Source organism: Rhinolophus hipposideros (assembly GCF_964194185.1).
Source record: "Rhinolophus hipposideros genome assembly, chromosome: 12".
Taxonomy (NCBI): domain Eukaryota; kingdom Metazoa; phylum Chordata; class Mammalia; order Chiroptera; family Rhinolophidae; genus Rhinolophus; species Rhinolophus hipposideros.
In genome coordinates this window covers 11,245,671-11,272,475 of record NC_138058.1, presented here as the reverse complement: position 1 = coordinate 11,272,475, position 26,805 = coordinate 11,245,671, and the positions used below count along the sequence as shown (strand labels likewise).

General features: G+C 35.1%; 1 protein-coding gene and 1 pseudogene across 10 annotated transcripts in view; one reads left to right on the top strand and one right to left on the bottom strand.

Annotated features, from left to right (window-relative positions):
- The window catches only part of TSGA10 (testis specific 10), a gene marked incomplete at its 3' end in the record, with an annotated part of 95,998 nt that overhangs the window by 59,400 nt on the left and 9,793 nt on the right, over positions 1–26,805 (bottom strand). For 4 of the 9 annotated variants that reach the window (XM_081069580.1, XM_081069577.1, XM_081069575.1 and 1 more), the window contains exons 3-9: positions 19,297–19,512; positions 12,355–12,420; positions 11,248–11,415; positions 10,695–10,850; positions 6,681–6,851; positions 6,514–6,591; positions 5,459–5,610 (exon numbers count right to left, since the gene is read on the bottom strand). In XM_081069580.1, the coding sequence (XP_080925706.1) occupies positions 5,459–5,610; positions 6,514–6,591; positions 6,681–6,851; positions 10,695–10,850; positions 11,248–11,298 (608 nt within the window). In that variant the 5' untranslated portion in view covers positions 11,299–11,415; positions 12,355–12,420; positions 19,297–19,512. Of the gene's footprint in view, positions 1–5,458; positions 5,611–6,513; positions 6,592–6,680; positions 6,852–10,694; positions 10,851–11,247; positions 11,416–12,354; positions 12,421–19,296; positions 19,513–26,805 lie in introns of those variants that run through there. The other 5 variants (XM_081069581.1, XM_081069576.1, XM_081069583.1 and 2 more) reach the window with 5 other exon arrangements.
- LOC308506045 (thymosin beta-10-like) lies at positions 892–1,271 on the top strand (annotated as a pseudogene). The gene has a single exon. The product of its transcript is annotated as a thymosin beta-10-like (transcript).

Genomic DNA, 26,805 nt, shown 5'->3' with positions numbered 1-26,805 from the left:
CAGGAGAAAAAAGAAGAAAACAAGAGCATAAGAAATATTTGAAGTAATAATGGCCTAGAACTTTCCAAAATTAACGTGTAGAGAACTGCAAAGCACTGATGAAAGAAATCAAAGATCTACATAAATGGAGAAATAGTCCACATTTATAGATCAAAATACTCAATATTGATAAGATGTTGATTCTTCCCAACTTGAGCTAAAGATTCAATGCAAACCCAATTAAAGTCCCAGAAAGCTATTTTATAACTATTGACGAACTTATTCTAGTTTACATGGAAAGGAAGAAGACCCAGAATAGCCAATATAATATTGAGAAGACAAAGTTGGAGAATTTATACTATCCAATAAAGCAACAGCAATCAAGACAGCATGGTTTGGCAAAGGACTAAACAAAATAGATCAATGGAACAGAATGGCGAGCCCAGATATAGGCCCACACAAAAACAGGCAACTGATCTTTGACAAAGGAGCAAAGACAACAGAGAAAGGCCAGTCTTTCAATAAATGGTGCTGGAACAATTCTAGAATATCCATATGCAAATTAAGCAAGACTAAACAGAGACTTTCTGTATTTCAGAAAAATTAACTCAACATAGACCATTGACCTTAAGTATAAAATGCAAAACTATCAACTTCTAGAACAAAAGAGAGGAGAAAAATATGTACCCTAAAGTTTCCGTGATGAGTTTTTAAATACAACACCAAAAACACAATCCATGAAAGAATATTTAAAATTTCTGCTCTGCAAAAAACAGTTAAAAGAATAAAAAGACAAGGCACAGACTGGTAGAATATTTTTGCAAAACACGTGTCTGGGTCTCTCGCTGCAGCGACGGGAGCGGTAGCCAGAAATCTCGGCTCCAAGTGAAGACCAGGGATTGTTTTAAGAAAATGGCAGACAAGCCCGACATGGGGGTAAATCGCCAGCTTCGATAAGGCCAAACTGAAGAAGACGGAGACGCAGGAGAGGAACACCCTGCCGACCAAAGAGACCATTGAGCAGGAGAAGCGGAGTGAAATTTCTTAAGAACCTGGAGGACTCCCCACCCCCGTCATGTTGGAGACTCCAGTCGTGATGTGGAGAAGGAGCCACCTGCAAGATGGACACGAGCGACAAAGCTGCACTGTGAACCCAGGCACTCCGCGCCCATGCCATCGGCTCGTGGGTCTCTGAGGGGACCCCCCCCCCAATCGGACTGCCAAATTCTCCGGACTGCCCTGGGATATTGTAGAAAATTATTTGTATGATTAATGAAAATAAAACACACCTCGTGGCAGAAAACAAAACAAAACAAAACAAACAAAAAAACCACATGTCTGTTAAGAACATTTATCCACAACACACACAAGATTCTTAAAACTCAACAATAAGTAAAACAAACAATTGAAAAATGTCCAAAATATCTAAGTAGACACCTCACCAAAGAAGGTACAGATGGTAAACATATGAAAAGATGTTCCATATCATTTACCATTAAAGAATTGCAAATTAAAACAATGCACCATCACAATACACCTGTTATGATGGCTAAAATACAAAAATCTGACAAAACCAAATGCTGACAAAGATGTGGAGCAACAAAAACTCTCATTTATTGCTGGTGGAAATGCAAAACAGCACAGCCACCTTAGAAGAGAGTTTGGCAGTTTCTTATAAAGCTAAATATAGTTTGACTGTATTATGATTCAGCAATTGTGCTCCAAGGTATTTACTGAACTGAAAACTTATGTCCACACAAAACCCTGCATATGAAAGTTTATAGCAGCTTTATCCATAATTGCCAAAAACTGGAAGCAACAAGATGTCCTTTAATAGGTGCATAGATTAAACATACTGTGGTACATACATATGATAGACTATTACAGAAGAAATGAGCTATCAAAGTATGAAAAGACAAGGGTGAACCTTAAATGCACACTGCTAAGGGAAAGAGCCAGTCTGAAAAGGCTTTATACTGTATGATTTCAATGATATGACATTCTGGAAAAGGCACATATTATCTCAGCCAGGTGATCAAAGTCAAAATCAAGAGTAGTAAATCATATCGATACTACTGTACCCATGATACCTTGGACATATATGTACCCTAAAATGGCACTTAACCTCTGTGATCTTCCTCTCAAAAACATATTACCCAGTCTAATCATGAGAAAAACATCAGACAAACCCCAGTTGAGAGATTTTCTACAAAATACCTGATCAGAACGTCTCAAAACTGTCAAGGTCATCAAAAACAAGGAAAGTCTGAGAGGGGCATAGCCAAGAGAAGCCTAAGGAGACATGACAACTAAATGTAATATGGTGTCCTGGATGGGATCCTGGAACAGAAAAAGGACATTAAGGAAAAACTAAGGAAATCTGAATAAAGTACAGACTTTAGTTAATAATAATGTATCAATATTGATTCATTAATTGTAACAAGTGTATCATTCTAATGTAAGATGTTCTCCTACCCAGGAAGTTGGGTAGGAGATATGTAGAACTCTGTATTACTTTTGCAATTTTTCTGTAAATCTGTAACTGTTCTAACATACAAAGTTTATTTTTAAAAATAATTGTATTGTCATACACAAGCAATAAACAATCAGAAAGTGAAATTTTTAAAATTCCATTTACAACAGCATTGAAAAGTAGGAAATACTTAGGGATAAATCTGACAAAAGAAGTGTAAGATCTACACACTAAAAACTACAAGACATCCCGAGGGAATTAAAGACCTAGGGAAAAGGAGAGACATACTCTGTTCATGAGTGGGAACACTTTATATTCTTTAGATGTCATTTTCCCCCAATTCCAATCAAATTCCCAAGCAGGCTTTTTTTGTATATGTTGTGAAGCTGACTGTAAAATTAAAATAAAATGCAAAGGAACTAAGACAGCCAAAACAACTTTGAGAAAGCAGAAAGTTGGAGGACTAACACTACCTAATTTGAAGACTTAAAGTAATCAGAAATGTTGTATTGGCATCAAGATACATAAACAGAGCCAGTAAACTAAACAGATAACCAAGAACAGACCTATACATATATGTATAACTGACTTTCTAAAAAAGTAGAAAACAATTCAGTATAGAAAGGATAGTTTTCCAACAAATAGTGCTGGAACAATTGGATATCCATATGCAAGATAAAACATGAACATTGATTTATATCTAGTACTATATAAAAATTAACTTGAAATGGATCATAGATTTAAATGTAAGAACTAAAACTATAAAATTGCTAGAAGAAAACACAGGAGAAAAATTTTAGTTACCTTAGGCTTGATGATGGCTTCTTTAAAAGAACACAAAAAACTGGATATAAATTTTTAAATTTCACTTAATCAAAATAAAAAATATTTGCTCTTTAAAAGACCCTGTTAAGAAAATAAAAAGGCAAGCCACAGACTGGGAGAAAATATTTGCAAAACATGTACCTGATAAAGGACTCATATCTAGAATATAGAAAAGACTTTTACAACTTAATGATCATAATATAAACCACTCAAGCAGAATGTGCAAAAAATTTCAATAGACATTAAAGAAGATAAATGTATGGCACATAAACACAAGAACAGATGCTTGAAATCATTAGTCATTAGGGAAGGCAAATTAAAACCATAACACACACTTATCAGAACAGCTAAAATTAAAAAGACACTGCACACCGAGTGCTGGTGAGAATATGTGACAACTGGAACACTAAGACACCACTAGTGCCACAGTGAAATAAAATAGTACAACCACGTTAGAAAACAGTTTAATGACTTCTTCAAAAGTTTAATATATATCTACCACATGACTCAGTCACTCTACTGTTAGTTATTTTCCAAGAGAAATAAAAGCACACATCCACACAAAGACTCATATAAAAAACATTCATAACAGTTTTATTGGTTACAGTCCCAAACTGGAAATAACCAAAATGTCTACATGGTGTATCCATACAATGGAATACTACTCAGCAATAAAAGAATAAACTCTTGATTACATTGACTACATGAATAAATCTCAAAATAATTATGGTGAGTGAAAGTATCTGGACAAAAGGATATGTACTGTATGATTTTATTTACATAACATTTTTAGAAAATCCAGACACATCTCTATGACAGAAAGCAAATCAGCAGTGGCTTGGGGATTAGCAGGGCAGGGAGAGATCACAGAGGGGCACGAGGAAACTGCGAGTGATGGATAGGGCCACTATCATGATGGAGGTGATGGTTTTACAGGTACATACATGTCGAAACTTACCAAACTGAACACCTTAACTATGTGAATAATACTTTAATAATACTGTTAAGATAAATGTACACAAAACATCTTCAAATTATTATACATCTATCAGTTAGAATATTTTAATAAACTACCAAAACGCTCTCAAAGAACTTCCAATGCATGTGAAAACGCTTATGGTATACAATTAAGTGAAACTGGCCAAATATATAACTTATTACAGGATGATGTCAGTTACGTAGAAAACTTACACACACACAGATAAACATATTTCTAGTTAGAAACAGATCCACAGTAACAATAGTTCTCCCCTAGTTTGTGGAATCATGGGTGATTTAAATTTTCTTTACACTTTTCTCTATTTTCCAAGGTTTTCTTTGTGGTTATTGTCTTATTATCATTTTTATTTTACCTGAGTTTGCAATATCCTTTTAAGCAGGGAAGAATTTGAATGATTATCTATCCTGACAAGTGATCCCAATGTATGCGCCCTCACATGTGAACCAACTATTATCTGTAGACTTAATATATTTCACACTCAAATGAACTACTATTTTTCAAATGTTCACAGATGTACTGAAATTCAGCCTTACTGAATCTGCAGAACCTGTATTTCTCACATCAACACATACTAAAAGTTAAATAACATGCAGGTCTTCAAAAATTTATTCCCCTATACTCCTGCCTGTAGGCAACTTTATTAGAATTTCTTCTGCTGCTGTACCAGTATGTAGAAAGGGCTAAGCTCAGTACTTGACATCCGATTAATAGAAGTTCTATTACATGTTCCTACTTCTCTGCTATGATTTTTTATTATATTCTAAACCACCCTTTTGCTAAGCGACTATCAAACCTGTGCTTAGTGCTTGCTTATGCCATTCAGATCCCGAACATAATTTACCTTATAAAGGTAAATTAACAACCACATGCCAAAGTCAAACACACTCTGTACCCAGAAGGGCCTTGCAAGAGCTATTTCAGCTAAACATTTGAGGCTCTCTGCAAATGGAGGATTCAGATTACGAGAAGTTTGGTTCCTGGTTAAGTGTGGCCTGACCAATCTGTGACTGATCTTGGAGAAATCACGTAACGAACGGGTGCTGAGGTTTCTTACAACTGCTTCGTAATAATCCTCCCAGAAATTATAGTCAACAAATAATTATCATGATAAAATACACTACAAAAAAGCAGAGCTAGTAGGTATAGTAAACTATTAGTTGTTCAAAGGTAATTTAGTTTACCTCAAAGAATTATTCTCTGCTTTTTGTCTGCCAAGTTCACTTTCGGTATCCATTGCCTTTCTTGCTAGTGATTTCATTTCTTTCTCCACAGTGGTTATGGTTTCCTTCATCAAAGTCATGTTTGACATTTGTTCCATACGTTCATCATCAAGCTATACAAGTAGAACGACAAGGTAGGTTACAGCCATCACTAAGGAAGTCTTAGTGCTTTCCTAAAGAGAGATCCTCTCCTGGTACAACTGTGGTACATGACAAGACTTACAACGAGTTGATCAGATTAGACCTGAAGTTGTGGGAGACTGTATGGACAAGGTATGGTGGAGAAGGAACAACAACAGGATCCCACCTACATTTTCAATCGGGTGCAATGTGACTACAGCATACATCTCCCATTTGCAAAGGATTTCTTATTTGCTGCTCAACGTTAACAAATTATACACATAAAGTGAGTTAATGAAAAAAATCATCTTCCTCCTATCAATTGCTTTTTTTACTCATTATAACAACACAATACAGATGAATTCATAAACATATTCAATTAAATTTGGTAACAGTAAGTCAAGTTCTCTTAATTCTGTTTCTATAGTTGTAACATCTCAAAAATATATTCATAGGATCTCAAATCCTTGATTAGTAAAACTGTGATGCTTCACATTTAAATTAGTTTAAATATATTTTTCTCATTAATTTTCATTTCATCACAATTTTCTCTTCCTAAGTCAGGCTGTCTGTATCTAGCAATGTTATCCTTGATGAACTAAGAAGATGAGAAAGTTTTAAAATCCCTGAGAATGCATCCCTAACTTTTTTAAAAAAGAACACACTTCACAACCTAACATAAAAAAGACTTTACTCACATTTTTTAGAAGGAAATATACAATGAAAAATTAACAATTTATACCATGTATTTTACCATGTATTTTACCATGTATTTTAGGATTACAAACACTATCTTAAGTAATCTTAAGTAATATAAAAGAACTTGTCTAAACACAGAAAAAGGGGGAAGCCATTGACAATGTATAGCCAAAAGCACAAAAGTGTTTTTTCTTTACATTATGAACTGTACACTCCAGCTCCTCTATCCTTTGTTCCAAGTGAGCCTTCTCATTAAATGCCGTCTCTTGGGCAATCTGGTCAAAAAACAAAAACAAAACAAAGTACTTTCAATGTCACTGCATTGTGTTTCACAAATGTTCACAGAGATAAAATTATTTCAGACCTTTAGCCTTTCCCTCAGACTATCTCGTTCTGTGGTCATTCTTCGTAAATCAGTGAAGGCCACATCTCTTTCAGTCTCCACCCGCCGGAGGATAGCATGTGCTGTTGTTGATTTAGGAGACTTACAATTTTTCATCATTTCTCGTCGAAGTCGGGCAATTTCTTCCTGTGCCTATCATTTAAATACATAGAGAGACTCGTATTTAACAAGCCTTAGAACAGACATAAATACAGTTATGTTACAGTCAGCCAGGTAAAATTCAAACCTATATTAATATGTATGCAGCAGGATAATAAAATAATTTTTAATGAGTGTATACAAATAAATGCAAATGATGCCTTAAAAATGCAAATGAATGTATACAAATAGAAGTTTGGTTCACAATATCTTAGCCCAAATTTTTTAAAACTAATTTTGGAGGCAGCCAATGCATGAGAGAATGTTTGACTAAGAAACATATATGGTAGACTCCATGTACTTTACGCTATAAATTTGAATTCAGCACAATTTGGGTGGAATACTGGTTTAATAAATATTATCATGGTGTTCTAGTCTTTCTCTACATAAATGTATGTAGTCAGGTCCTGGCTAATCTTACCCTGGACAGAAAGGCCTACCAATCCTTATTGCCAACCCTACGCACTTGTTCAACCATCCTCAGCCCCCAAACTGTTCTACACCTGTAGATGATTTCATATCCTACTTCTCAGCTTAAGTCCCTTATCTTCCTTCGTCTTGATTTTGATCACTATCTACTCGGCTAGTCTCCAAGTCTCAGAGGAGGATATAATACTTTCCAAATTCCATAGCTGAGCCTTCACCAGAATACTGGACCTCATCTCCTGAATTTCTTCTAAGATATCCCCGACTCAATTATAATTATTTCCTCTCATTGTGAAGAGTACCCTCTCCATTGGCTCTTTCTCCCCTGCCTTCAACCATGGATAGGGTTCCTATATCTTGAAAAACTGTCACTTACTCATGTAGCCCATTTACCATCCTATATCTCTTTTCCTTCTTTTTCATTAAGTGCCGTGGTCTATACCTCTGGCTCATTCCTTACCAGCCACTTTCTCACCCCAGTGTAACCTGGCTCCCACACTCACCACTCTGCAGAATTTCAACTAATACCTCACAAAATCTAATGGCCTTTTCTCAGTTCCTGTTCTTGATATTTTGACAATAGTTGGCATTGTTTTCAACACCATCCTTGATATTCCTTTCTCCCTTGGGTTAATAACATTGTGCTGCCTTAGTTTCCTGTCTTCTTTATCTCTTTCAAAGGTTCCTCTACCAATGGAATAAAACTTCCCAAGATTCTCTATCTGTAGCTTTCTCATTCAAGATTCTCTGTCTGTAGCTTTCTCATTCAGAGACCTCATCTACTCGAAAGGCTCGAAACTCACCTCTAAGCAGATGACTTCTAAATCTACATCATCAGCTCTTGCCTTTCTCCCTACTCCAGTCTCTTATTTCTTACCGCTGGAGAGCAATTATGACCTGGATGTGTTATCATATTACTCCATCTGTTGAAACCAAACACATCTTTTCTTTCCAATCACCAATGATTTTCCTATTTTTCTACAGACAGCATTCTTTAGTCATTCAAAACAACTTCAGTAATTTCCATTCATCCTCCTTTTTGCTCAAATCAAATCTTGTCAAGTCTTCCTTTACTGTGTCTTTAGCACCTGTCCCTATATTTTAACTGACAGCACCTCTTTGCCTTAAGTCAGCCCTATCCATTGTTTCTTTGAATCTAGGTGAACATACCTTTGAAATAAGTAGTAACCACCTCCAAAAGAGCACATAACCTTGTTAACTGTTCTGTAACCCAATCCCCACCTTGCTTTCCCCTACCTCCATGTAATCTTCCCCCCTTAATTTCAAAAGCATAAAAAAAAGCTGCAAAACTGTAATTCTCCAGAGCGTTTGAGATCTTGCTCCCTGGCACTGTTGTCAGTTTGGCTCAAAAAAACTCTTACAAAAATTCTCAGAAAAGAAAAAAGAAACCTCATACGCTGTTGGTGGGAATGTAAATTGGTACAGCCACTTTGGAAGGCTGTGCACAGGTTCCTCAAAAAATTAAGAACAGGATTACCATATGACCCAGCAATCCCTCCCCTGGGTATCTACCAAAAAAATCTGAAAACATTTATGTGTAAAATTATATGCACCCCGATATTCATTGCAGCATTATTTACGGTGTCCAAGATATGGAAACAATCAAAGTGTCCTTCCATAGATGATTGGATAAAGAAGATGTGGTACATAAACACAATGGACTATTACTTGGCCATAAGAAAAGATGCAATAGTGCCACTTGGAACAACACGGATGGGTCTTGAGATTATAATGCTAAGTGAAATAAGTGAGACAGAAGAAGTCAAGAACCATACGACTTCACTCATATGTGGGACATAAAAATGAAAGCAACAAAGGAACAAGACAAACAAACAAAGAAATAAAAACTGATAGACACAGACAACAGTTTAGTGGTTACCAGAGGGTAAGGGGGAGAGAAGGTGATAGAAGAGGAAAAAGGGGATCAAATATATGGTGATGGAAGGAGAACTGATTCTGGTAAACACACAATGCAATACATAGATGATGTATTATAGAAATGTACACTTGAAACCTATATAATTTCATTAACCAATGTCACACCAATAAATTTAATAAATAAAAAATATTCTCAAAAAAAAAAAAGTCCATGGTTTTCCCCTCCTTCCAATTTTCTTGAAGGAGAAACTGTTATATAAGATGATAACATAGAAAGATTATGTGAGGGATAATATAAAATTGTTCCCAGGTTAAAATTGTAAAAATGTAGTTTTGGTCATATTTCTTTTGCCTTAAAAAAAAATAGACTGCCTATTGTTTATAAAGCAAAGTATAAACCCTTTGTAAAGCATTAATAAAGTTATATTGTAACATAACAAAGTTATTTATTTGTATATTGTCTAGGGCTGCTTTTAAAAGACAACAGAGTTGAATAGCAGAGATCACATGGCCTGCAGAGCCCAAGATATTCATTATCTGGGCTTTATAGAAAGCTTAGACTCCTGCTGTAGTCCCAGCTAACTCTTACCCCTTAGCTCCCCTTTCCCCCACTGACACATGGTCTTCAACTAATCCACTTATCTGCTGATTTTCCTGCCTTGGCCTCACACCAGTCCTTTAGTCTGGAATGTTCCTTCTTATCCCTTTTAGATAACAGAAACCCCATTCATCCCTCAGGACTCAAACTGCACTTCTCTACCAAGATTTCCTTCATCACCATAACTAAAAATATCCACTTTTATTTTTGCAATATCTTCTTGACTACTTATGCTAAAGTAACAAAGAATAAATACATGACAATATATTTTATCTCCCCAACTAGATTGCAAACAATAGAAAAACCAGTGTCTGAGTCTTGTCATTTTTTATTTAGAGTAGCAAGCCCAGAACCCTGCACAAAGTTGCTGTAATAGAATTTGATATTTTTAAATTATGTTGGTGATTTATGGGGTTTAATATTTGTTGAATAAAGAAGCTATTCGATTAATAATGTTTACATAATTTTAAGCCAAAAATAAACTACAAATTACTTTTACTCTCTGAAACTAAACAAAGTACATGGCAGTTCCTAAAGTGGTTGACAGTACATCAAAATGCTATGTTAGTATTTTTTAACTCCCAAACGCAAATCTTTTTACTTTGAACTCACCATACCCTCTCATTTAACATCTTCCCCATTTCTTATTTCAAAAATCAGACTAGTTCTATGCATGTACATGATCTTTTTTGGGTATAGGGATAACATATATGTGTGAATATATGTGTGAGTGTACACATACATTTATTGTATTGGAAAAATATTACATTTCATTAAGAATAACTTAAGAACAAAAGTAATTCCCAAATGTCAAATCAATTTGATTGGCAGATTTAAGTATACTTAAAGAAGTACATATCTCTAGACTTAACTGTTATTATTTACATATTCTGTTTCCTTATAAATAAACTTACCTGTTCATAAAGAAGGAAGGTCTTGTCTCTCTCAGATGTAAGAACCTTGACATTACCCTGAATTTCTGCCAAATGACGCTCATATTTTTCCAGCATGCATTTAAGTTCTTCGCGGTCTCTTGTTGTCTTTAAAATCTCTACATCACAGTTTGTAACCTACAATTATTATATAAGAAATTTGAAATTCTTCTTTACATCTGTTACTAATGGAAAGGTGCTACTGATGGCAGTACACAATCTCTACTTAAGCACATATGACTATGTAATGAAAGGAAACGATGAAGAACAGAGTTTTAAAAATCACCTCTTTCAAACAGCTTCACTCCAACGTGTCCCACATTTGTCTGATTACCTCTCAGCTACTACTAATGCTCGGGATAAAGAACCAACTTGATGACCCACCGTCCATCAAAGAGACCTCTGTCTCCCAACCTCTTTGAAATACCAATTCATGCTAATCAACATGAATTATATCCAGATTAGGTAAAACAAAGAATAAAAATCCGTGTTTGAGCAACAAATTCCAACATAGTTATAAGTTTCCAAAACCTACCCGGGAAGATGGAGATGGGCGTCTTGGACTTTTAGATCTATTCCTAATCATCTTTCTCAAATTTTGAGCTTCACTCTTGTAGTAATCTCTGTCTGCCTCCAAAGTCTTGACAAAGGAATCAAGTCTGGAAGGAGATTTATTTTGTGCTTTTTCAGTCTCTAAAATTATCTTGCCAAGAAGGAAAAAATTAGGCCATTATTTCAAACTAAACTATAGCATCATTTTCTACACGAAAGTTGAAGACAAACAGGATCCTTAAAAATAATGAATTTGGTATTTTTAAAAAAAATACCAAATACTTTTAAAAAAGCAATTAGAAACTTTCTTTTCCAGCATTTCTGAATGTACTATATTTTCATTTAACTGAAAGTGTCCCCAAATTTACTCAATAGTTTTGAAGAAAAAATGGTAAAGACATTTCAGAGAGGCCAGAAATGTCCACAAATCTAGTTACAAATCCTAGCAATGGAATTAATTTGCTTAGAAAACCTTGTAAACCATCCTAGTTTTGTTTAATAATTGTTCAATGAATGAATAAATTAAATGAATGCTGGATATTCCATACTTGCATGTACTTTCAGATGCATTCCCATTCACTGTAATATATTTAGAAACATTTCTTTTACAACACTTATTTTAACAATACTATATTGAGAGAAAATAACATACTTACAGACAAGGTGTTGAAAATATTTTAAATAGTAACGTGAAAAGGTCTCGACAGAGCAGTTTTCATTCCACATTGTTAGATAAAGAAAATATATTACTCAGAATTAAGTAACAAAATTTGACTTAAAGATATTTATTACTATAAGGCATAAAAGTTAATGTGTAGACAAATTCATCTTATATTTTGAGAATTAAATTATAGTCATCATTTTAAGTCAAGTAGTAGCTAAGGGCATTAAAACTAACCAAAAGTTCTCTCCACCTCTAGGAAAGAAAGGAATGATGAAGTGGAATAGAGCAGCATTGCTCCTACAGGTGGGAGTACCTGTGCACCAAGCACACAGTGCTGATAAAACACATGTACCACTTTTTGTAGCCTTACTCTACTAATAGAATAAAAACAATTCCTTAACACATATTTTACAAAAATGTACTTACAGATCTAAGTCTTTTTATTGTATCTTCCAGTACTATTATATTATTTTGCTGGCAAATGAGTTCAATCTGCAAATCAAGCCAGAAAACAATTGTCATTGAGACTTAAAATGTTTAAACTGCTTTAACTGGAAAGAGACCATCAAAAAAAGGAAGCCCCCTAAAAATAAAAACATGCAAGGGCGGCCAGTTAGCTCAGTTGGTTAGAGTGAGGTGCTCTCAGCAAGGTTGCCATGCCGGTTCGATCCCCACATGGGCCACTGTGAGCTGCGCCCTCCACAACTAGATTGAAACAACTACTTGACTTGGAGCTGATGGGTCCTGGAAAAACACACTTAATAAATAAATAAATAAATAAATAAATAAATAAATAAATAAATAAATGCAGAAAGTGACTATTTTACAAAAGAAGAGATAATCTACCCTTTATGTTCACCTAACTTGGATGGTAAAAGAACCTAGGATGAAATATAGCAGTTGCTTTAAATTATCTAATGTTTTCTATAAAATATTAGTTGACTGTATTTTACCAAATTACCCCTTCCCCCCAGAAGCTGGAAAAACATGCTAATGCTAATTATAATTCTGAGGATAATAGGGAAGAAATAAAAAAATGGCTAAGATAAAAATTTTTTTCCCAAACCACCATAGTCAGAAAGAAGTGATTGCTTTCTCCTCTGAACTCTTTTAATAGTTTAGTTCAATCCACCTCACAAAAACCAAAAACTTTTTGTATCAGATTTATGACACAGAAAGAATATACGCAGTCTTACAGTACAGCTACCCAGTTATATACTTAGTATGACTAGATTGTATGTTTCTAGAGGACCGTGACTACGTTTTGATATAAAGCTGCATAGCTCTTGACTAAATGTTGGCATATTAGTTTAATAAACTTATTTCTCAATTCATAAACTTCCCCTTTGTTATTGTAAAGTGTCTTCTGCTATATTTTAAATTTGAATTTTCTGGAATTATTGCACCTCATTTATTCTTTAGACCAAAGTGCTTTTCTAAGATTTCTCTGGCAGTCATATTTTAATACTAAGGGGTGTTATGGTATGGAACATAACTTATGTACAGTTTAAATAAGCTTATGTATAGCTTTGTATAGGTGATTTTCAATGCTTTAATTTATACTACTATGTGGACACTAAAAAGAAATAGATCTATACTGGATCATGTATAAAGATGTCCCTACTAAAGTAAATTAAGTATAGAAACTCACACTGCCAAATAAAATACCAAAAATTTTATTTGGTATGACATATTCTTGCAAAAAATATAAATAAAAATTTATATACACATATCCTAGATATGGATGGAACAAAACCAATAATATATGAACTGAGGAAGATGGATTATGTCTAGTTATAGCAAGGTGTGATTTTGGTGGATGTTATTTTCTTTATTATGCTCTTGTATATAGACTGATAATTTTAAAATACATGTGTATTACTTTTGTAAACATAATGCCGATTCCACCCTGAAAAGCAAAATTTAAACTGGCCCAAATTAAAAGATGTGCCAACTCAGTGTTTTCGTTTTTTGACCATTGTTTAATGAGGACCTAATATGTGCCTGACATTGTGGTATATGCTGGATATAGAAGTGAATAAAACACAATAATCTCTGCCCTTATGTAGCTTACATTCTAGTTGAAAAGAGGAAAACAGAAAATAGGTAAAATATGTCAGACAGTGATTGTGTCATTCAAAAAATACAGAAGGTGCCAAAAAAATGTATACACATTTTAAGAAATTAGAAAACTGTATTAAAATTGTAATTCTCAACATACACTGATAACAAAAGATGAATACAAGTCATGTGTATACCTTTTTTTGTTGTTGTTTTTTTTGGCACCCCTGGTATATAATGAGTATTCACATCTATTCTGGGTACCTCAGATTTTAAAATTAGATAAAATAGACAAAGACCCCTGAGAAGCTTATATTCCGGCTGGGTAGACAACAAAAAAATAAGCCTAACAAATAATATAGTACAATAGGGAGAAAAAAAGAGCAGAGTTAAGGATATTAGGGGTGTTTATAAAGGACCAGTTTGGAATTTTAAATAGGGTGATCGGGGAAGTCCTCACTGAAAGGTGCCCTTTGAGCAGACTTACAGGCGGGAGGGAGTCAACCATGTAAATATCTGGAACATTCCAGGCAGAAGATACAGCTATAGCAAATGTCCTAAGGCAAAAGGAACAGGAGGTTCCCGCTAAATTCCAAGGAACAATAAGGAGGCTACTGTGGCCGGAGTAGAGGGAGGGAGGGATAAAGTAGGAAAGTGCTACAGAACAAAACAAAGCAGGGGAGAGTGTGTGTCTGTGTGTGTGTATGTTGCAGTGTAGGGGGGCAGGAGTTAAAACTTAAATATGCTTTCTGTTTTGCCTTCCACATAGGGTTTGAAATATTTTTGACTGACTGAATCACACACAAAGGTGACGATACTGACAGGAGCTACCACCAGAGATCCAGGCTAGTAATGGCCCCTATGTTAATTAAAAATATAAAACTGTATGAAGAAATCAGAATGAGAAAACTGCAGTTCTACTTCATATTTCAAAACATTGTATTCAGTTATCTGGGAAACACTGTATTAAGGCATGAATGATAAACAACTCAAGGGGAAGATAAAAGGAGGCATATAATTGTGGTGCTTTAAAAATATGTCCATGAATTCTGATACTCCTTCCTTCAAAAGATGGAGTTGAATTTCCTTCCCCTTGCGTATGGCCTATCCTTAATGAACAGGATACGGTAGAGGCAGTGGTATGTAACTTCTGAAACTGGATCATAACAGGCATTACAGATTCCTCCTTGCTATCTCTCTCTTGGATCACTAGATTGGAGAAGCCACTGCTATAAATATACCAAACAACCTGAGGGAGAGGTCCACCTGGCAAGGAACTGCGGCTTCCTGCCAAAGCCAGCAGCTATCTGAGTAAGCCATCATAAAAGCAATCTTCCAGTGCCAGTCAAGCAATACCTGCAGCCTGACTATCATTTTGACTCCACTTTCCTGAGAAACCATGAGCCAGAACTATTCAGTTAAGCAGCACTTGAAACTGTGAGATATAAATGTATGTTGTTCAAAGAAGTTAAGGTTTAGAGTATTTGGTAAAGCAACAAATAACACTAGGAAATACTCAAAACATTTGTATGGGATAAATGATGGAAGAATTTACTCTGTTGACCTTTAAAAATATGACTAAAAGGAATCCCTTCTGAGTAAATAAATGTAATGTGGCCTATCTCAATTCTAGACGAGCGAGCAGTAGCTTTACTTTCAGAGTCTTTTTCCACATATCCAGAGCATCACCTCAAGTAGTATAGGAACCCAAACATTCCTTCCCAGCTCTCAAATTAGAAATTCTCTTGCTTCAAGCCTCATCCTGATAGGGGAAGTAGATACATAGAAATGAGCAGGAGCAGAGGCCTGTCCCTGGTTAGAAAGCCCCCTGCTACAGCTCCTACCTGGGTCAAGACCCCTTGCAGCTGCCCTCACGTAGGGCACTAGCGCCTTACTAGCCCAGCAGGATGCCAGGCTCACACATGCCCCTAAATCAAGGGGGTGTGCTATTAACAGCCAGAGAAGGAGGGAAGACCTCCCGCTTATCAGAGTACACATCCTGTTTGTCAGGACCATTTTACTGAGCTTCTCAAACAAATCCTAAAAAGAAAATTGACAGAAACTACTTTGAGAACCAAAAGGGAGGACTGCACAATTCAGCAGGACAGACAAGGGGAAGAGAGGGGGAGGCAATTCTACTCATAAAAATAAAAGGAAGCCTTCATACAATGTAAGGTAAGGCCTTTCCCCCTGTTGGGATTGGTCTGCTCCACATCTTAGAGTGTATCTGCCTTCACTAATAAATTTCTTACTATCCTGTACTTGCATAAAATGCTCTCGATAAGACAATGCTAAGGGACACCAGAACAACCCGGTAACAACCCCACAAATCAGACAAGGAATCTCTCGCCAGCAATTGGATACCTAAATTGTACAGCCAATGACATATGGAAGATAACAACAGGCATTGGTGTTCATATCCCCACCTCTGGTCATGCATCTTACTAATCCCCATTTACGTGTACATTCACGTGGCTTCATTTCAGGGCATTCTACCAACCTGAAGGACCTATTTCCATTCTGTCCTCTTTCTTAACTTTCTAGTGTTTTCCCAGCATCAGCAGTGCTCTCTCTACTCTCAAACTACTGCCACCTCTTCCGCAAATAGCTTTCCAATTCTCTAATACAATAAACGTTCTACCTCATATATGGAAATCTATTTCCTAGAAACACTCTTTTTTGAGCCAAGCAGAATTTTCAGTTTTAGGTAAGCCCTAGCTCTTTTACTTTATGAATTTTCCATTCCTGAAATTCTCCCTTTGAGAATATGGGATTCACCCTGACAGACCCTAATAATCTCATCAAAAGGTGACTTCTAAACTGGGTGTTCTCTTCATGGGAATCTGGCCAACTTGACTTCCCAGAGTCTGGGAAGGAGTGCAGTAAATTTTAATTTGAAGAAAACAAGGAAGACCTGGTAAGACATTAATCCAGTGTTCTTTAATATGATCATTTTTATAATTGAGACTGAACTCAATTTACCACTAAATGTGAATGAAGGATAACTATTTTTTAAAAAAGAATACAAACAAGAGTTTATTGAGAAATGTTTAAAACATTCAAGGTGCTTTTAAATGTCCTTCAAATATTTCAGTAGCAACCATGACAAGATAAGTAATTCACAAGTTAAAACAAATCATTCTTATCTTCTCTCTCAAGTGGTTCCCCTAAGGATCTCCTCCAGGCAACACGTTCAAGACTGTGTCCTTACACTGAAGTAATAAACTTCACATGTTTAAATATCCCATTATTCAGACTTTTCAGTAATTTAGATGCATTTATCCTTTACACAATGTAAGTGCATATAAACAAATACCAGCCTAGAGATTGGGTTCTTATATTTCAAGTTACTGTAACAAATAATGCCTTCAATAACATTCATGTTCTGCCTGATCATTTATTTAATTAAGCCCTTTATTATATGCTAAAAAAGACATGAAAATGATGTTTAAAAAATGACATGTAACAATTAGCTTTGGGAAACCACCTTATTATTACAGCTTACTAATTTGGTGATTAATAAAATCAAATCAAACAAGCACAAATGATAACAAACACGTTATCATTTTAAAAATTCAATAGGTTGCTTTTTGGCTTTCAAGTCCACTCTGTGTCTTGCTTATAAGCCACCAGGCAGCAATGAGAAATCAAATGGTCTTCATTTTATAATTGTGTTGAAATTCTTAGTTTCTAAATTTCATGGCAGAGTACTAAAACTCAATCAAGAAATAAAATGTTATTAAAATATGAAAGAGCTACAGAAATTAAAATAATGTGGTAGTGGCACAAAAAATGGCAAAGTAATCAATGAAACCAAACAGTCCAGAAACACATCCACGTACACTGAGAATTTAGCAGCTGTTAAAATGGCACTTCAAATCAGTGACTAAAGAAAAGAACTAGTCAACCCTACCTCATACCAGAACAAAAAGAAATTCCAGAAGGATTAAAACTTTTTTTAAAAATTATTAAAAAGTATTAAAACTATAGAAAATATTTTTGTAGTTCTTGAGGTAAGAAGGCCTTCCTAAACAAGAATTTTTAGGGCAGTGCAAATACTCTGTATGACACTGTAATGTCATTATACATTTGTCCAAACCCGCAGAATGTACAACACCAAGGGTGAACCCTAATGTAACCTATGGACTTTGGGTGGTGATGTGTCAATGCAGGTTCATCAATTTTAACAAACGTACCCCTCTGGTGGTGATGTTGATAATGGGGGGAGGCTGTGCGTGTGGGGGGCAGGGACTATAAAGGAAATCTCTGTACCTTCTGCTTAGTTTTGCTATGAATTTAAAACTGCTTTTAAAAAAATAATGTTTATTCAAATTTTTAAGAAGGGGGAGGAAACCTCAGAAAACAAAAATAATCAAAACTCAGAAGTTAGTAAAATTTGCCAAATTTGACTATATAGAAATTTAAAACTTTGGTTAGAAAAACTTTTTGAAAAGTGTGAAATAAATTGTGAGTGTGAAAACAAACAGAAACAAAGGCTGGGAACCTATGTATCTTGTTAGTAGATATCTGCAGAGGAAAATTAGTGAGAGGAAGAATGTTCTCTATACAGAACATTCTCGTTGCTTGAAGTCTTTACCAGTACTACATATTACTTAGGAAATGTTGTAAGCAAAATTTTTAAAAAAATAAAATGTGAGTTGCAATATAATTGAATCCATGGAACAGACATTTAAAAATAATGTCAAACCTAAAAACTTTCAAATGACATAAACAAGAATGTCACTTTTTCCTTGCATTTAATAACCGCATGACGTTGAAAATAGAATTAAAATCTTGATCAGTTAACTAGATGTTAACTAGTTAACCAGATGTTAACTAGACTTATTCTGATCATTTTGCAATATATACAAATATCTAATCATGTTGTACACCTGAAACTAATATATGATATGTCAATTACAGGGCAATTAAAAAAAATCCTGATCTGAACAATAATGAATGTTAACTATAACTTTATATATATATATGTATATATATATACATATTTACAAGAAGCGGAGTACAGCATTAGGAATAGAGACAGTGGAAATGTAATGGCTGTGTGCGATGTCAGAGGGATAGTCGATGGGGGGCGGGGGGTTGTCACTGTGAAAGGGATATAAATGATAAATGTCTAACTATTACATTGCTTTGTGCACCTGAAACTAATTTTTTAAAAGTTATTAAAAAAAAGTTATCCTAGGGAAAAAGAAATTAAAAATAAATAAATAAATAAATAAATAAATAAATAAATAAATAAATAAATATATCACCAAAAAAAATCCTGATCAGTAATAAACCTAATACCTTTGCTTCTTCAAGTTCCTTGTCGGCAGTATCCACCACAAAATTTTTCTCTTTTTCTAGTTTCTCTGCTAGTTGGTCAATTTTAATTAATTCTTTACAAAGATGCTCATTGTGGCTGGTTAAATCGTCTATTTGACTGCTTACCACCTTCTTACTATCCAAGAGTTTCCTAACATATTCTTCCAAGCCATGATTTGTCTGTTTGAGATCTTCAATCTGTTAGAATTAGAAAGAAAAAAATCACATTAAAACATTTCCTTAGCTACCCTCTGAGGGGAACCAGGTGACTGGAATTAGGTAGAGAGTGCTTCCCTGGCAAGGAGACTTCTATGTATCTTTATTTTACTTTCTAAATTTTGTGCCATGTGAATGTATTACCTATCTGAAAAAATACATTAAACGAAAATTTAAAGTTTTATAGCTATATCTATCAAGACAATTTACTTTAATTTAAAAAATAACTTAATTACTATTGATTTTTAACAAAACTATTAGAAAAATAGCCAAATATTTGTATCTACAAAAAAAGGAAACCACGGTGTTGAAATTTTTTATTTTAATAATATCATCAATTAGGCATTCTTTATAATTGTTTCTAATTATTGTTATCAATATATGTTAACGCTTTAGAAAAGTCCCTCTGAACATATTAACTTACTTGACTAAACTAAATACCAAATCAATCAAGTGTTTGCTGACTAATGTGGAGGACCACAGCTTTACTTCCCAGCCCACTATCAAACCATCAATGAATGAAGAAAAGAGCCTTTTCTATCACGAAGGTATATAAATGCCTTTAAAGAAAAAATAAATATATTAGACCCATAGAACAATGACTATGTCAGGAACTAGGTAAATTCCTAAGATACAGAGATAGGTTAGGTACCCTCAGAGAATTTAGTGTTTATTTGAGAAAAATACAATATGTTAAGTGCCAGAACAGAAGTCTTTATGAGATACAGTGGTGGCATAAAGGTCCTTTTCTATAGTATTTGTCTCTCTCTCATTGTGTATTTGACAAACATTTATTGAGCACCTATTATATTCAAGACAATGTGTTAGTACCCTGTGGAAGATGTAAAAAGACAGGAAAAAACAGTCTGTCTGTAAAAAGCATCCAAAATTGTTAAATCCCTCAATTAATGTTATTCTTAGTTCTAACATTATTCTTGCCCTGACCTTGCCCTTTTCAATTCACTATAGAGATAGCTTTTTCCAAACAATCAAAATCAACAGTTTTCTCTAAAAATATAAACTTTATTTATAATTTGTCAAAATATAAAAAAAAATCCTAAAGGTCATGAATTTAACTAAATATACTACAATGACATTTATTAACTCAATAGATACATACCCAAAAGCACTATAAAAGCCATTATTTTAATCTAACTCTACCTTTGGTATTTTGTAAGGCACACTAACTTGTGAGATGAAGAGTTTGAATGATCAAATCCAAGAAACAAGAAAAAAACTGAAAAAATATTTAAGCAACAGAAAGGGAAACTGTAAATGCACTAATTTCCTTAGCTGAGTCTTTTATCAACACTGCCCAGAGTTGCAGCAATACCTCCCGCTCTCATCTTTTGGCCCTCTCCCATACACAGCTAACAAATTCGTTGAAAATGAACATTTGAGGTAACACCTGTAAACCCAGCGTGGTGCTCCATCACACTGAGATTAAGATGAAAACACGCTATTTGTGTTCCCCGCCCTATATACTTGCCCCACCTAACTACACCATCCCCAGTATAGACCTGCATTCCAGACACGCTGTAAGGAACAATTTCACTAAACTCATTTTAAAACCTGTTATTAGGGAAGTTATTGAAAACGTGCTCGACTATGTCACAGGACCCTCTTTATAAGAATCCTCGGGGAAGACTTTGCCCAGGTCTCAATTTCAAGAAAACATGTACTTCTTTGGATACCTGGTCTGTTCTTACCCTATTGGACCGTGAATTATTTCAATAAAATTTCCTTTTTGCCTTTGCCTCTAGCAACTAGCACTGAAGCCTGTGCAGTGACCTCCTGTCTGTTTGCTATTCTCATCCCACTCTTTCACTAAGTCTCTTATTTTCCCCTACTCTTATTATCTAAGCTATTTTCATTAATAGTATTTTTTTAAACTACAGGATGTGGGATACACAGATAACCTTCAATTTATCTGCTTATGTGTCTTCTTGTCTTTGTTCATCGCTTCCATAATGCCACATTTCTGAGCAACTGGAGCACACTGAAAATGGCTGCTGACCTCCCGTTGCACCAGGAGAGGTGAAATGCTTCTCCTCCCAGTGCTCTTATATAGCCTTAGTTTTATCTTAGTGTTTTATAAGATGTATTATGATCATTTGTTTACTTACCTGTCTCTTCCACTAAATTCTAAGCAACTTTAAAGGGATCATGTTTCTAATTTCTTGTTCAACATAACTCATTTCTGTATCATTTATTGTATATCTAGCACACGATGAACAAATTATTATTAAATAAAAGAAACAAATTAAATAACTATGTCTAATGTCAAGCCCTGATTTTACTCAGTTCTAAGACACAAGGACTTTAGAAGAGGCAGTTTGGAGCCATAGGAAGGACGTGGGCTTCAGACTTAGGCAGACAGGTTTAAATCCCGCTGCAGTCCTTTACCAGTTACGTAACTTTGATCCATACTTTCTTGATCCTAAGAGATGCATCTGACCTCATAAAAAATAAATGGAGGCCTCTTGAGTCTCGTCTGTTAAATGGAGAAAATATCTACAATTTGCAGGTCTGTAGTTAGAGAGATACAAAAGTTTAAGATAATAGGTACTCAAAAAGTAGCTTTTTTTAATGAAAAAATTTTTCATTTTGAAAGTACTAAAGTTGCAAACGTGGTAGAGAGAGGTCTCATGAGCCCTTAACCTGGTTTCCCCCAATAATTACATCTTAAATAATTACAGTACAATACCAAACCCAGAGCTCTGACATTGGTACAATGGGTGTATATTGTTCTATACCATTTTATCAACATGTGTAGATTGCTGTAACTACTACCTCAACAAGATACAGAACTATTCCATCACCACAAAGATCGCCCTCCTGTTACCCCTTTAGAGTCACATCCTCTCCCTCCTCATCCTTAATTCTTAGCAAGGGCTCATCTCTATAATTTTGTCATTTTGAAAATGTTATATAGACAATAGTTTAGTGGTTACCAGAGGGTAAGGAGGGTGGGGGGAGGGAAATGAGGGTAAGGGGGATCAAATATATGGTGATGGAAGGAGAACTGACTCTGGGTGGTGAACACACAATGGGATTTATAGATGATGTGATACAGAATTGTATACCTGAAATTATGTAATTTCATGAACAATTGTCACCCCAATAAATAATTTTTTTTAAAAAAAGGAAAAAAAAATGTTATATAAATAAAATCATGTGATAAAGATCATGGTATGTGATCTCCGATATTAGTTTTTTTCTTTGGCACAATGCCCTTGGGATCTATCCAAATTGTCATGGGGATCAACAGTGCGTTCCTTTTTCTGCAACTATCAATATGATCAAATGATTTTTATCCCTCCTTTTGTTTATGTGGCGTATCACGTTAATTGATTTGCAGATATTCAACCAACCTTGCATCCCAGGAATAAATCCCACCTGATCATGGTGTATGATCTTTTCAATGTATCGCTGAATCCCGTTTGCTAATATTTTGTTGAGGATTTTTTGCATCTATGTTTATCAGGGGTATCGGCCTATAATTTTCTTTTTTTGTAACGTCTCATTCCTCTTTATTGCTGAGTAATATTCCATGATATGGATTACCAGTTCTTCACTCATTCACCAATTAAGGGAAATTTTAGTAATTTCCAATTTGGAGCTATAAATAAAGCTGCTATGAACAACTATAAACAGGTTTTTGAGTGGAAATAAGTTTTCATTTATCTGGAAGAAATGCTCAGGAGTGCAACTGCTATGTTGTATGGTAAATGTTTAGTTGTATAAGAACTCAACCATTTTCCGAAGGGAAATACATTTCCAATTCCCATGAGAATGTATGAATGATCCAATTTCTCCTCATGTTTGCCAGAATTTGGCATTGTCACTACTTTTAATTTTAGTTGTTCTTATAGGTGTGCATTATTTCATCATGGCCTTAATTTGTATTTCCTGTATTTAGAAAGGCTAAGCTTTGTATATGTTTGTCAACCACAAAAACTTCTGTGAAATATATCTTCACATCTTTTGCTCATTTTCTAATTGGATTGTTTGCTTTTACTGTTGAATCATGTGTTCTAGACATGATTTCTCTGACAGAAACATAGTTTGTAGCTTGTCTTTTCATTCTATTAACAGGGTCTCTCATAAATAAAAAGACTTAAATTTTATTAAATCTAAATTATTATTTTTTCTTTTATGAATCATGCTTTGTTGTCACGTCCAAGAACTTACCAGGACCAAGGTCCAGAAGATTTTCTCGTATGTCACCATCTAAAAGTTTCATAGTTTTACATATTACATTTAAATCTATGATCCATTTTGGGTTAATTTTTGTATAAGGTGTGAGGTTTAGGTCTAGGCTCATTTTTCCCTCTAAAAGATATCCAACTGCTCCAGCAGCAACTGTTGAAAGGACTATCTTTGCTCTACCGAACTGCATTTGCATCTGTCAAAAATCATTTGGCTGTACTTGTGTAGGCTGTGTCTCGATTCTCTATTCTGTATTACTGATCTATGTGCCTGTCCCTCTAGCAATACCATTCAGTCTTGATTACGATAGCTATACATTAAGTTGTGAAATCAGGGAAAATGAGTCTTTCCACTCTATTCTTCTTTTCCAAAGCGTGTTTGCTGAGATTTTGATAGGCATTGCATTAAACATGTGTTTTGATTTGGAGAGAAGTGACACCTGTACTATACTAAGCCTCCCAATCCATGAACATAATGTCTCTCCATTTGTTTTGCTCGTCTTTGATTTCTTTCATTAGTACTTTGTAGTTTTCAGAATACCAGTTCATATTCATTGTTTTCTTCATCTGAGAAAGTCTTGATTTCCCCTTCATTTCTTATGGATACGTTCTTTCCTTCTAGCACTTAAAAAATGTGCCATTTTCTTCTGACCTCCATGCTTTCAGATCTGCTATCATTTGAATTGGTGTTCCCCTATAGGTAAAGAATTGTTTCTCTGCGTACTTTCAGGAATTTTTTTCCCCAGTTTTACAGGTTTGTATATGAAGTGTCTTGGCATGGATTTCTTTGGGAGACTCCTCTAATAGGTGTTCACTCACCTTCTTTTCTTTTTTTAAATAATTTTGAGACAAGTTTTCTTACTCTTTCTTTTTTTTTAAGATTTTATTGGAGAAGGGGAACAGGACTTTATTGGGAAACAGTGTGTACTTCCAGGCCTTTTTTTTCCAAGTCAAGTTGTTGTCCTTAGTTGTGGAGGGCGCAGCTCAGCTCCAGGTCCAGTTGCCGTTGTTAGTTGCAGGGGGAGCAGCCCACCATCCCTTGGGGGAGTTGAACCGGCAACCTCGTGGTTGAGAGGACACGCTCCAACCAACTGAGCCATCTGGGAGCTCAGTGGCAGCTCAGCTCAAGGTGCTGTGTTCAATCTTACTTGCAGGGGACGGAGCCCACCATCCAATTCCAGACTTGAGGAATTGAACTGGCAACCTTGTGGTTGAGAGCCCACTGGCCCATGGGGGAATTGAACCGGCATCCTTCAGAGTTAGGAGCATGGAGCTCTAACCACCTGAGCCACCGGGCCGGCCCTCACTCACTTTCTTTAATCTCATATATCTTTTGCCAAAATTGGGGGCTATTTAGCCATTACTCTTTCAAATATTTTTTTCAGCCTCACTCTCTCTTACCTCTCTTTCTGGGACTCCAATGATCCAAATGTTAGATCTTTTGTTATAGTCCCATCTGTTCCTGAGCCTCTGTTTGCATTTTTTTCAATCTGTTTTCTCTCTGTTGTTCAGATTAGGTGATTTCTATTTTCCTATTCTCATGTTCACTGATTCATTCCTCTCTCCTCTCCATTCTGTTGTTTGAGAACATTAAATTTTTAATTTCACTTACAAAATTTTAAACTTTTTTATTGTGGTAAAATATGTACATATATCATAAATTTTACCATTCTAACCATTTTTAAATGTATAATTCTAGTGGCATTAAGTACATTCACAATGTTGTGCAACAATTCCATATCCATTTCCAGAACTTTCTCATCGTCTAAAACAGGAACTAAATACCCATTAAATAAAACTCTATATTAATTTGCCTCTCCTAGGTACTTCATATAAGTGGAATCATACAATATTTGTCTTTCTGTGCCTGCCTTATTTCACTGAGCATAATGTTCTTAAGGTTCATCCATGTTGTAGCCTTGTGTCAGAATTTCATTATTTTTTAAGGTTGAATAATACTCCACTGCATGTAATATATACTACATTTTGTTTATCCATTCATGTATTGATGAGCATTTTGGTTGTTTCCACCTTTTGGCTCTTGTGAATAATGCCACTGTGAACACTGATGTACAAATACCTGTTTGAGTCCCTGCTTTTCATCTTTTGGGGATAAACCTAGTGATGGAATGGCTGGATCATACAGTAATTCCATATTTAACTTTTTGAGGAATTGCTAAACTATTTTTCCACCATGGCTGCACCATTTTACATTCCCAGTAGCAACACTGGACAAGGGCTCCAGTGCCCTCACATCCTCATCCATACTTGTTATTTTCTGATTTTTTGATAATAGCCATCCTAATGGGTGTAAAGTGATAGCTCAGTGTGGTTTTGATTTGCATTTCCTTAATGGTTGGTGAGGTTGAACAGCTTTTCATGTGTTTACTGGCCATTTTGCATACCTTCCTTGGAGAAATATCTGTTCAAGTCCTTTGCCCATTTTTGAACTGGGTTGTTTTGTTGTTGTTGTTGAGTTGTAGTTCTTTAGATATTTTGGATATTAATCCCTTATAAGATATATGATTTGGAAATATTTTCCCCCATGCATTTCTAATAGACTTTTTTTTTTAGAGCAGTTTTAGGTTTATAGAAAAGTTGATCAAGAAATAGAGTTCCCACATACCTCTTCTCCCCACATACACACAGTTTCCCCTCTTATTTACATCATATACTAGTGTGGTACATTTGTTTCAGTTGATGAACCAACACTGACCCACTAACTAAAGTCCATAGTTTATACTTGGGTTCACTCTTTGAGTTGTAGATTCTATAGGTTTTGACAAATGCTATGACATTTATCCATCATTATTGTATCATACAGAGTAGTTTCAATACCCTAAAAACCCCCTGTGCCCCACTCACTTCTCCCTCATTCTAAATCCCCAGCAACCAGTGATCTTTCTAAAGTCTCTATGTTTTGTCTTTTCCAGAAAGTGATATAGTTGGAATCATACAGTATATAACCTTTTCAGATTGGCTTTTTTCACCTAGCAATATGCTAGGTGAAAGGTTCCTTTATGTCTTTTTGTAGTTTGATAGCTCATGTATTTTTATCAATGAA